The sequence below is a fragment of the Megalops cyprinoides genome, chromosome 9 (assembly GCF_013368585.1).
Source record: "Megalops cyprinoides isolate fMegCyp1 chromosome 9, fMegCyp1.pri, whole genome shotgun sequence".
NCBI classification, from domain to species: Eukaryota; Metazoa; Chordata; class Actinopteri; order Elopiformes; family Megalopidae; genus Megalops; species Megalops cyprinoides.
In genome coordinates, this window is record NC_050591.1 from 3,537,866 (window position 1) to 3,550,126 (window position 12,261).

The following is a 12,261-nucleotide window of genomic DNA, read 5'->3' on the forward strand; positions in this document are numbered from 1 at the left end:
GTGATAGTAATCTTTATGCATTTGGGTGGATTTTCTTATTGTTTGTGGTTATGGTGTGTGGCATTTTTGGTCAATAGATGTGGCTGACAGTGAGACGTTTAGGGCCTATTGCTGTGGGTAATTGTTGCCTCACGTACAGTATTTGCTCTGACACGATTCATTTACGTATCATCTCTCCATTTATGCATCTGGGTGAATTTAGTAATAATTCACGATACCTTTGTGTTATTATGGTGTGTGACAGAGGTTCATCTATGATGTGGCAGTGCTCATGGAAGTGTATACCTAGGCTGCATTGCTGTGCGTAGTTGTGAGGTTATACAGTATTGTATACCGAGTACCATCCGTAAGATGGGCACCCCCAGGAGCTGCAGGGTAATTCGAACACTGATTTCCACCACATTGTCCGCTATTACACAAATATAATTTAGGAGTCCGGGTGAGGAGGAGGGAGGCTGGGAGTTGCTTCCCATCGGGGTCCCAGCCGTACCCCCAGGTTCTGCTGACAGACGGGGGCTCACTGCCCTCCCCCTACTTCCTGCTATCGCCTCATCCCGCACCTTCACGGAGATTGCAGTGTAGCTACTTGGTCCCTCAGCCCCGCTCTCACTCCAAAACTAATATCAACACACAGATGACTTTGCTTGTTTTTTCTTCTGACTAACTTCCTTCCAACGGTGTCAGCTAAACAAAGACCTGGACTGCACTCGTCCCCGAGGGAGCCATTTATGACTCTCTGACACTTTAAAGGGAAGAGAAAGGGCAAGAGTTGAGTTTAGCAACAGGTCATTCAACACCTATTAGCGTTCCTCACAGGGAATGCACAGGCGGGAGGTCAGTGTCTGGACAGCACTGACATGCGTCTCCCAGCGCTGGCCAAACCAAGCTGTACCTTTCATAAGAACACAGGAAGCCCGTCTTAAAACTTTTCCTTTTGCTGTTTTTTTTTTTGCTTTGTTTGTTTGTTGAAGTATGATAAGATGAATGGAAGGAAGACAAAGAAATTAAGTTTTTGGAGATCTGGATCTGGTTTTTGGAGTTTTTCTGTCAAGCTGGGTGTAGTAGACTGTGGTAACACACATTCATAGAGATCCAAATCACTGACACATACGAATACACTCTCACACACACACATACTCACAAACACACTTACACAAACACTCACACACTGTGATGGCTCAGCTGCCTGCTCCCACTAGCTCACATTCTGTTCAGTTCTTAACATGAGGCCCAACTTGTGCAGGGCTAACGGTATGAAGCTATTCTTTGGAATGGCTGGTTTCAGTTGCAATGTGCTTCTTCTACTCTCCTCTGTATGTTTTAAATGTACTTCTGGCAGGAAGACTAGTTTGGAAACATTTAGTGCTGTATTATGGAAACATAAGAAAGGAATGAATAAAACATTCAGCCCTATTTGACATATAAATCGTATATGAAATCGTATCGTGTTTACTATAAGCTAAGCACCCCCAAGTTTAGCTAGGTAAGGTGGAGGTACCCCAGTCTGGCCTGCGTAAGGTGGTGGTACCCTAGTCTGGCTTTGGGCAAGCAGGGGAGTGTGAACAGCCTGGCTATGCTGGAAGCTGTGGGGATGGTGGGGGATGAGGAGAATCATACATGTACTTCATTCTGCAGTCCATTTAAAACCCTCTCTCATCTGATTTCAGATTTCATCCTGTGGCATATTTTTTCATTTACCTTTTGTGACATTTTTTTTCTTTCTGCTAATTTGCATGGAGCATAGTTGTGTACAGCATTTGTGTTTGTTAGCAGGCACGGTGTTGGAGCGTTTGTGAGCGCCTGAAGCATCCCCCTCTCCAGATTGAGGAGCTTGCTTGTGACCTTTCACCCTCACCCCTGAGCTGAGCGGCTCATTCTCGCAGAGCATTCTTCCATGCCTCCAGGCCCCTGAGCGACCGCTTCCTGTTTCCTGTGCTGATGCAGTGTCTCTGTGTCTGTGTCCCAAAGCAAAGCCAAGCCGGCGCCTCAGATCTCCCCCAGCAAATCGTCAGGAGGGGAGTTCTGCGTGGCCGCCATCTTTGCCTCCTCCCGCTCCCGCTACATTGCCAACCCCAATGTCAAGAGGGAGAAAGGTCAGTTTCTCAAACCAAACACCCCCACCCAAAATCTCTCACCCTGCCTGGAACACCTGAAACACTGTCGTCTATGCCCTGTACACCCTGTTTGCCTTGAACACCATACACACGCTTAGCATCCTCTACACAATGAACTCTCCATAAGCCCCAACACCCGCATTATATTACATTACAGACATTTAGCAGACGCTCTTATCCAGAGTGACTTACATAGGTTACATTTTTTTTTTTACATGTTATCCTTTTATGCAACTGGATATTTATTGAGGCATTTCTGGCTTAAGTACCTTGCCCAAGGGTACAACAGCAGTCCCCCAGCGGGGAACCAAACTGACACCCTTTCGTCCTGCTCCTTACCTTACACTGCTACGCTGCCACCCTAAACACTCTTAATTTCCTCTATACAATGAACATACTAAACTATATATAAACACTTTATGAATATACTAAACACTCTAAGCATACAGTATACCATTAACACCCTGAACTTACTCCATTTGCCCTGTATGGAAAAACTGTAAAGCCAGGATCCATCATACAGGGATCTTCATTGACTGCTCTTGGTTTTCACTGCATATTTGAAAAGTTCCATTTTTATGAATGGAGGCCTATAATGTTATTATTGGAAATGTGAACGGTTGCAGACCAGTGTATCTGCTGTCAGTGCCTGGTGATTGGCTGAAGGCCTGTGACTCTGCCCACACTGCCTCCTCTCCTCTCCACAGACCAGTCCAGGCAGACGGTGGTGGACTCTCTCTACATCCTCAGTTGCTACGGTAACCTGGTAGAGCACGTGCTGGAACCACGGCCAATCAGCACAGCGCAGAAGATCGGCGATGACACACCCCTGGAGCTCAGCACCTGTCCGCGGGCCTGCTGGACCCTGGCCAGGTATGGGAGCTTCCCTGTCTCACCCTTGATCTCTGAACCCTGTCCCTTGACTCCCAATCCTTTCCAAGTCTTATTTAATCACGTCCCAGGCCTTTAAGCTCATTTCCAATACTGGTCCAGAGAGTTTTTGCTGTTGGCTGGAAGTCCTCTTGCATTACCGTTGTTACTCTCCGTTTCTCTCTAGTGTTTTAATGCTCATTGAATTATTTCCTGTGTGTGTCACAGAAAATGTCCAAAATGCTATGTTGTAGCAATGTTAATGCCATCATGTTGTATATCACAGTGTTGCTAGCAGTGCTGGTTACTTACTTTGAAAAATGTACAGCATTGACCTCTCATGATTCAGCCAATTCCCTACCTCAGAACTAGTTAGGGGTTCAGACCAGGGTTCCAATTTGCACATTCGTGTACAGGTGTTTATATTATATAAGGATATTTTTAGCTGTGTCACATAGGAACAGAGACTGGACTGATTCCTGTGCTTGTTTGGAGCAGAACACCCCAGTGGAGCGAACTCCAGCCCCCATTCAACACCAACCACCCACTGCTGCTGGCCTCTGACCTGGTGCAACACTATCAGTACCTATTGTCTGGCTGTAAGTCTGACTCTGTATGTGTATCTGTCTGCCTTTCTGTCTGTCTATGGTGTGTGTTAGTGTGTTCATGTGTCTGTCTGTTGGATGTTAGTGTGTGTGTGAGTGTTAGTTTGTATCTGTGTGTTGCCATTAAGGCTCTTAGTGATGCATGCTGTCAGTTCTCTGTGGGAGTTTATGTGTTGCTTTAGATATGTACATCTCAGAGAAAAGAGAGCTGTGTTTCTCTCACTTGTGCATCTTGTCCATCTGTCTCTGGTGTGTGTGTGTTTGGGTTTACTCACACTAGGCAATCTGTACCGTGCCCGAGCGTGTTTGACCCCCAAAGTCCAGTTCGTTTGACTAGTGTGGTTGCTCCGTACCGTGCCCGGGCTGCCTGGGCCCGCTTGAAGAGGTGGGCTCGGGCACAGTTCAGTTGGACTCAGGCACGGTACACATCAGTGTGATCGCTAACCATGCCCAAGCACGGAACTCGAACAAGACGTTAATGATGCGACTCTCCCATTTAACGAATATATCCGTTATAGCAACAGCTGGATATCTGTTAGTTACACGCCCAAACATGATAAATCCTTTAAACCATCGTTTGATTAGCTAGCTGACTTCCTTAAATATAACAATCTGGCTACCTCCAAAGTGATCTTTGATTGGTTAGTTCTTTAGATCTATACCTAAAAATAACTCTGTGGATCCCCACATTAGCTTGATTACTAGCAAGATAAATAAAGCTAACCATACTTTACGTGGCGATGTAAGCATTGGTGTTGTCAGGGGCTTAGTCAGAGTATCACAAATGAAGCAGCCAACCTGTTTAAGCAGCTAGTCTTCAACAACGGTTCAGATAGGTAGCCTGTTAGCTAACTAGCTGTGTTTGTCAAATCTATCGCTAGATAGCTAACTTTCGCTCCCCAGCCAGTTAGCATCGATTAAGCAACGCATTGATTTTCAGTTAATCGTGCTGCACGTATATAAAGATTTTTACGGAGGCAGCTGACAGTGAGGGAGCAATTTGGAGCTTTACTCGCTGACTACAATTCACGTTTATCAATAAGGTGAGAACCAGACCCGTTATTAACCCAAATATTCTCGAATGAATTGAAAAGTGTACTATCCAAGTAGTACCTAATAGAAGATGTTTGTTGTTGTAATGATGACAGTAGTGCACACACAAGTAGTAGCCCTAACTGGTTAACATTAGCTAACATTATTGTGATTAGGCTGCTGTAATCTGACATAGCATAATGACTGAAACTTCAGCTGCCTCCGTCAAAATCTTATTATACGTGCAGCACGATTTAACTGAAAATCGCTGTGTTGCATAATTGATAACCATCTAAGGCATGTGAAAGGGCCGTGTGTCACCACGCCTAAAATGAGTCCAAATAAGCCACAAAGTACAATCATGAAATCCATTGTGCTGTGCGAGAGCGCTTCTCCAGCACAAAAAGTTCGCATTGTGATGACGTAAGCATGCTCGCGCCCGGAACGTTAAGCGCAATTTGAGCGCAGGCCAGCGGGGGAGTGGGGAGGGGGGGCAATCATGCTCAGGCATGGTACAAGGCAACTGGGCCTAGTGTGAGTACGCCCTAGTGTGTGTGTGTCTCAGTGGCACTGAGCTAAGTGACTGAGCTCTTGGTTCACTACTCCCAGATCCGAGGCTATTGTCACTGTCCCATGTGGCTCATCTCTGGATGTTCCCCTGTTATGCGGAATGCACCCGGTGCTCGAATTAAGCCAATTAGTGCAGCATTAATCCGTCACAATTTAATCAGGAGCAGAGACCAGAGCAGTAGGAGGAGGGCACCACGGGGCAGAGCACTCTCGGATGACCACATGTCTAATGTGTCTTGAATAAGTGACCCTTACTCTGTTCCATAATCATAAACACAAACCTGTAATTAGCTCTCCCAAACCCTTCAGGCCTGGACGCCTTGCGTTTTTCCTTTCCCGCTAAATCCTGAGCGCTCTAGGCCTAATTGGTCAGATATATTCCTGCATTAGCCGTAATGGTCTTTTATGTGTCAGAGCCATGAGGAGCCTGGGTTTGACGTAGCACAGTGCAGCACCCAGTGCAGGGTAAAGACGTGGAGAACGGGAATGAAATAATGAGCCTTCAGAATGCCAGCATTTATGTCCAATTAGAGCCAGGCCAAATATCACTGAGGCAGTGGCACCAGGGGAGCTTGGCTGACTCCAGGTCAGTGTGGCGCATGGGGGTCATCTGTAAGGCTGTGCTTTTATGGTAGCTATCGCCGTTAACCTGCCCTGGGACAATTCCCTTCCAGCTCCGGTTGTGACATCCAAGGGACATTGCTCTAATGTTCTTTTAACGTTTGAGTGAACGGACTCCGGTCACAGAAAGACTTTGCCTGCCAAACAGCTCGCCCTCTGCTGCGAGTGCTATGGTTACTGACGTCCAGCATTCTGCCAACAAGGAGGCAGGTGATGAGGGTATCTGGGCTTATAACCACGAGGTAGGAGGTTTGAAAACCTGAGCAGGACAGTGCTGTTACCCCCTAGAGTGAACCACTTCCCCTGCAAAGCCTCTGTATAAGTGCATTAATTTCAGCTGTCTACATTTTCCTGAATGAGGACATTTTCTCAGCTAAGACTACTGTGTTAGTAATAATGAATGATAATGCATGGCAGCAGTAACAGGACCTGCTTAAATACCTACCCCTGGGAACCGACTGTGAGTTCTGCTGACCTGTAGAAAAGCAGACTTCAACTGAACATGTGTCGTGTGTGGACCGTTTTTATTCATGGAGCAGGAAGGATTTAGCATTGTAGGGAACCTTCCTGACACAGGGGATTCTGGTATCTCCAGCTGTGGTTAGCTAATCTTTATCTCTGAGTTTCACAGCACATCCCCCCCTTGTTTAGAAAGGAGGAGGTGGTAGTCTGTGTGTGTGTGTGTGTGTGTGTGAGTGTGTGTGTGTGTGTGTGTGTGTGTGTGTGTGTGTGCGCGCGCACTGCCAGCCCTAGGGATACAGAACTCCTTCAGGCCCTGCATGTTTTAGTAAGACAATCCTGCTTCACACACCCGACCGCTTCTCAGAAAACTGAAATAACGAAGTGACAAGCTGCTATCGCAAGCCATGATCAGGGGGCTGGGCATTGACTGCTTTTAATAAGTAACACGGACAGGCTTTGTTCTCCTGTGAGAAATCAAAGGCTGCGACACGCTGGCTCTCCATCCAGGTGATTAACCACACCAGGCTCCCTGGGGTGTGGGGTGGGGTTCTCTCTCTATTGCACGTAGCAGCCTCTGTGAGAGTGATGTATGAGAGTATGGATTCACTGAGTGAGGACCTCTACAGGTCAGAGGTTGTACCTCATCTGAGCCAGGTGTGCTTTGGCAGCACTGCAGCACTTGGGTTATGCTGATTCAACCAGTTTGAATCTGAGAGAGACAAGAGTGAGAGAGAGGGGGAGAGAAGGGGGTTGAGAAAGATGGATAGCAGGGGACAGATGAAACGGAAAGAGCTGGTATTTTTTGGAGGAGCAGCGAGTCCCTCCTGCTGTCCAGATGAGAGGCCGACAGCTCTCCTGTGTGCAATGGATTCACAGCACAAACCTGTGACATGGCACAGCCCGAGGTGGAGAGGAAATGCAGACTGCGCATGATGCCTCAGCACTGGCGCCTGCCATTGACCCATCTGTCTGAGCATGTCTGCGCTAGCTTAGGCAGCCTCCTAACACACTCACACACAGAGTCTCGCACTGACCCATCTGTCTGAGCATGTCTGCGCTAGCTTAGGCAGCCTCCTAACACACTCACACACAGAGTCTCGCACTGACCCATCTGTCTGAGCGTGTCTGCGCTAGCTTAGGCAGCCTCCTAACACACTCACACAGAGTCTCGCACTGACCCATCTGTCTGAGCGTGTCTGCGCTAGCATAGGCAGCCTCCTAACACACTCACACACAGAGTCTCACACTGACCCATCTGTCTGAGCGTGTCTGCGCTAGCTTAGGCAGCCTCCTAACACACTCACACACAGAGTCTCGCACTGACCCATCTGTCTGAGCGTGTCTGCGCTAGCTTAGGCAGCCTCCTAACACACTCACACACAGAGTCTCGCACTGACCCATTTGTCTGAGTGTGTCTGCACTACCTTAAGCAGCTTCCTGACATGTTCAATCTCTCTCTCTCACACACACACACACACACACACACACACACACACACACACACACTCACACTCTGACTCTCTGGTGCCTGTTTCTGTGTGTGCCCACAGTGGTGCCCCCTGGAAGCCCGGGGCCCATCACCCGGCACGAGTCCTACGACAGCCTAGCGTCCGACCACAGTGGGCAGGAGGACGAGGAGTGGCTCTCCCAGGTGAGTGGCACACCGCTTCCACCTGAGCACTGCTCACACCTGAACACTGCTTGCGGCTGAACACCACTCATGTCTGAACACTGCATACACTAAACAACTGAATGTCACACACATCTGAAGATAAGGCACACCCAATGTACTGAACACCCTCAGTTATTATAGTCATTATCTACTTACGGTACGCTTCCACTGCAGCGAATTTCACTTCGCTCTCATGCAGTTTATATCGGGGCGAAATTTGCTCTGGCTGGGCGAAATCGAGGCGAATTCGCCTAGGCAAGCGAAATTGAGATGGCGAAATCTCAGCTTTATGCAAATGAGAACCACGTGAGAACCAATCAGTTTAGTGTGTGATGTGTTTGGTACGTGAAATTCTCTAGAGAGGCGAGAGTAACAGAAAAAGTCTGACCAAGATGGCGGAGGCTAAAGGCTACATGAAAACATGTATATGATTAAAAAATGTATGGGCAACCATTTGTGTCTGCATCAACACGGGTTGTTGTTTCTATGTTACATTAACTTAGCTGAAACAAATAGACCACTGTAGATCTTCATTTAAACACTCTAAGCTAGGTGACAGGCTAACGCTAATGTTTTCGGACACCACATATACACTACACAGATTGCTAGGATAGCCAGGCTAACGCTGGCATGAAAACATTTATATGATTTTACAATGTCTGGGCGACTTTATTGTATTCAGAACATCAACGGCAAAAAACAGAAAGTAATTAAGTTGGTAGAGAGCATACACAACGCAATGTTTATGTCATTTCATCACAGTTGACTGGTTGACTTCACAAGCTAGCTGAATCGCTTGCTGCAATAGCTAGCTAGCTGGCTTGCTGGCTACGTCACCGCACCACAACTATACTTGCTACTAACAGGATAGCCAAACCTGCTTGCTGTTTCCGTGACCATGCCCCCAGAGCGAAAATTCGGCAGAAGCCTAGCGTTAGAAGACGTTCATGACAACTGAAATGATAGATACCCAGACACCACTGAAGTCACAGAAAGAGCATATCCCAGGTTTTCTCTATTCTTGGGCACAGGAAGTCTGTGAGGTTCTCTCTGACTATTCGCTGCCACTGAGCTTGAATATAGGGCCAGTCCCAGTCTCACACAGATGTAATGAATGGCCTTTGTCTTCCCAAAGCTCATCTGTGACTGAATGTTGATTTAAATTTCTGAGTGAGCACGCTCTTAAAATGGAGGTGGCTTATTTGGCACTGATGCTTCGGTAAGTCTCCCTCCCTCTCTACAATGGTCTTGTGGGTCCCTTCCAAATACACAGAAAATAATAATAGAAGGCAGGTTGCGTTACCCCTGCCTTGTGGATTTCATTATCATATCATTGGGTTTTCGTTTTATTACATTACTTTAAAAAAACAGGGATTTAAATTGATCCTAATGTTCTAATGAGGCACACCAGTTTGTGAGCTGTACTGTGTACTCTAAAACTCAGAGGTATTTGCTGTGTTTGGGGAGGGGGGGGGGGGGCCGCTGGGGGTGTTATTTGGCCTCCTGTTCAAGCTCCACATGATGTGGGGAAAAAACAGAGACAGCCCCAGTCAAAGCCTACTGATGGACCCCTGAGATGAGGGGTACAGCAGGCCCCCACAGCAGCTATTGGGTTAATGGGGTGCACATTTTATGGATTCATTTATTCTTTTTTGGTGATCTACACAGCACGTTATTATGCCCCCTCACCTGTTACATCAGCTGTGGGAGGTGTGGAATGAAAGGCGGCACACTTTGCTGGCTCTGTGATTGGCCGCTGGGTGCCACAGAGGGTCACGGGGGTTGGGTGAGATACGAGGGCAGAATTTCCGTGAAAGAGCACGACAGTTCTGTGCATCTGCATTACCAGGGGCATAAAAAAGCACAGACAAAGCATGCAGTAGCCTCTTCAGCTGTGGCATTGTTTGCATCACACACACACACACACACACACACACAAAGACACAGAAATACACACAGAGCACCACACTACAGCCCCAAAACTGGCACCCTGATTCCTGAGCCCCTAAAGCACAGTGGTGATATAAAAGTAAGGGTGGAGTGATGGTATTTTCCCCAGTCATGTAATTGTGACTGATTGGACTGTTATTGATGTGGGACATCTGGGAGAATTGGTGTCTGTCTCCTCTGATGGACAGGGAAACATTTCTCTGAAACATGATGCTTTGCTGCCTCTTGTCTCTACGTTGTAATTGCTGTCCAAATCTGTTGTTTTAGTTATGCTCCCAACTGTCCCGGAGCTCTGGGCCCACTGTGTGACAGTGGCTGTATTGTTGATCTGTTGTGCATGAGGTTTGTGCGCGGCTTTTTCATGTTTACATTCCACTCCATGCTGTATAAAATGATAGTTATGATTCATTATGAATATATTTGGCAGACACTTCAGAGTGACTTACAAGGCTTTCATGGAAGGGTCTTGGCTGTGCAGGCTGCAGTCCTTTGGTCTTGGCCGGGCAGGCTGCAGTCCTTTGGTCTTGACTGTGCAGGCTGCAGTCCTTTGGTCTTGACTGTGTAGGCTGCAGTCCTTTGGTCTTGGCTGGGCAGGCTGCAGTCCTTTGGTCTTGACTGTGCAGGCTGCAGTCCTTTGGTCTTGGCTGGGCAGGCTGCAGTCCTTTGGTCTTGACTGTGCAGGCTGCAGTCCTTTGGTCTTGGCTGGGCAGGCTGCAGTCCTTTGGTCTTGACTGTGCAGGGCTGTACATGCTCTTATCTAGAGTATGACGGTGCATATAATTAAAAGCTACACAAAAAACCGAAAACAGACTACACGTGAGCAATTTTCAGTCTGTCACAGAGCTGTAGAAACCAGTCCTGTACTCAGTACAGAGTAAGAGTAGCATCAGGGCATTCTACAAGTACAGAGAAGCCCTACTACTACATGCATATACACATACATATATACACATGTAAGAAATGGAGAGAGAGAAAGAGAGAGAGGGAGGGAAAGAGCAGCGGTCAGTGTTTCTGATTGCTAATGTCAATGTGCTGGGGTTGGCAGGTGGAGATTGTGACCCATACTGGGCCACACAGACGCCTGTGGATGGGCCCTCAGTTCCAGTTTAAAACGCTCCACCCGTCGGGCCAGACCACCGTCATCTCCTCCAGCTCCTCTGTGCTCCAGTCCCAAGGCCCCAGCGATACTCAGCAGCCCCTGCTTGACTTTGACACTGACGACCTGGACCTACACAGCCTCAGGTGCCCACTGCCACCAATACTACTGCAGCAGACTACCCTGATACTACCCTAACACACTGATACTGCCCTTATACACTGATACCATCCCAACACACCAATACTATCCTGACATAGTGATACCATCCCGACACACCAATACCATCCCAGTACACTGACAGAATCCCAACACTCTGACAGCATCCTTTCACACTGATACCACCCCAACAGCCTCATACCTTCCCAACACATCAGTACCATCACATCACATTGAGACGACACCAGCACCCCACACTCTGGTCTCAGTGCTGAGCTGATTAGGGTTTCACCGTGTTCCAGGATCCAGCCCATGCGCTCGGAGCCAATGAGCATGCCCGGCTCCTCCTCCCGGCTGGCGGCGGAGAGGCGGGGCCAGTCCACCCTCATCGATGGAGGATCAGGTAGGAAAGCATGGCGGTTATCTCTTTACAGCATCACCATGACCCACTTCTGTCTCCTTTGCATGTGTGGGAGAAACATGTGCAAACATGAGCAGTGAACAGGCCAGAGCAGTGGCAGCTGAAGAACACAATCAAATTCCCCTCTAGGGCTTGAGTCCTATGTCATCTCAGGGTCTTAAGCTGGGCTTTTTCCTGTGTACGATACAGAAATCATTGTCATAACTCCACTATGATTGAATAATTAGACCTCCTATTCTCCATCTGTGGCACAGATTAAATTGATCTTGTTTTAAAGAGATTTTGTTAACCTATCTTTTATATTTTTACTGATTTAATTATGTCAGCATAATCCAATCAGCAGTGATCAGTGCCACTGCATGGTTATTCTTGTAAAGTGGGTCTCATTGTCCACAGCATAGCTGGCTGAAGGAGGAACATTCATATATCAACGTGTGTATATAAACACTATATATAAACACTCAGCGTGAGTGTTTGTGGACCCTGTTCATGAAAAGCTTTTGTAAGGATACGTTAAAGTAATATTCAGTGCAAATGGGGTGGTAAAGTGATGTAGCTAATTTAAAATGAAAGTTATGTCTGCACTTTATCCATAATGTCTAATATTCAGCACCAAAACTGAATTAAAATTTACTATATTAAATGAATTCTGATAGAACCATGCTACTGGAGTCACTCCTGCTGTGGAA

General features: G+C 47.3%; 1 protein-coding gene across 3 annotated transcripts in view; it reads left to right on the forward strand.

Annotated features, from left to right (window-relative positions):
- The window catches only part of bcas3 (BCAS3 microtubule associated cell migration factor), a 201,106-nt gene that overhangs the window by 71,126 nt on the left and 117,719 nt on the right, over positions 1-12,261 (forward strand). For all 3 annotated transcript variants that reach the window (XM_036536602.1, XM_036536603.1, XM_036536604.1), the window contains 6 exons: positions 1,969-2,093; positions 2,822-2,987; positions 3,483-3,583; positions 7,825-7,925; positions 10,942-11,138; positions 11,454-11,554. In XM_036536602.1, the coding sequence (XP_036392495.1) occupies positions 1,969-2,093; positions 2,822-2,987; positions 3,483-3,583; positions 7,825-7,925; positions 10,942-11,138; positions 11,454-11,554 (791 nt within the window). The remainder of the gene's footprint in view (positions 1-1,968; positions 2,094-2,821; positions 2,988-3,482; positions 3,584-7,824; positions 7,926-10,941; positions 11,139-11,453; positions 11,555-12,261) is intronic.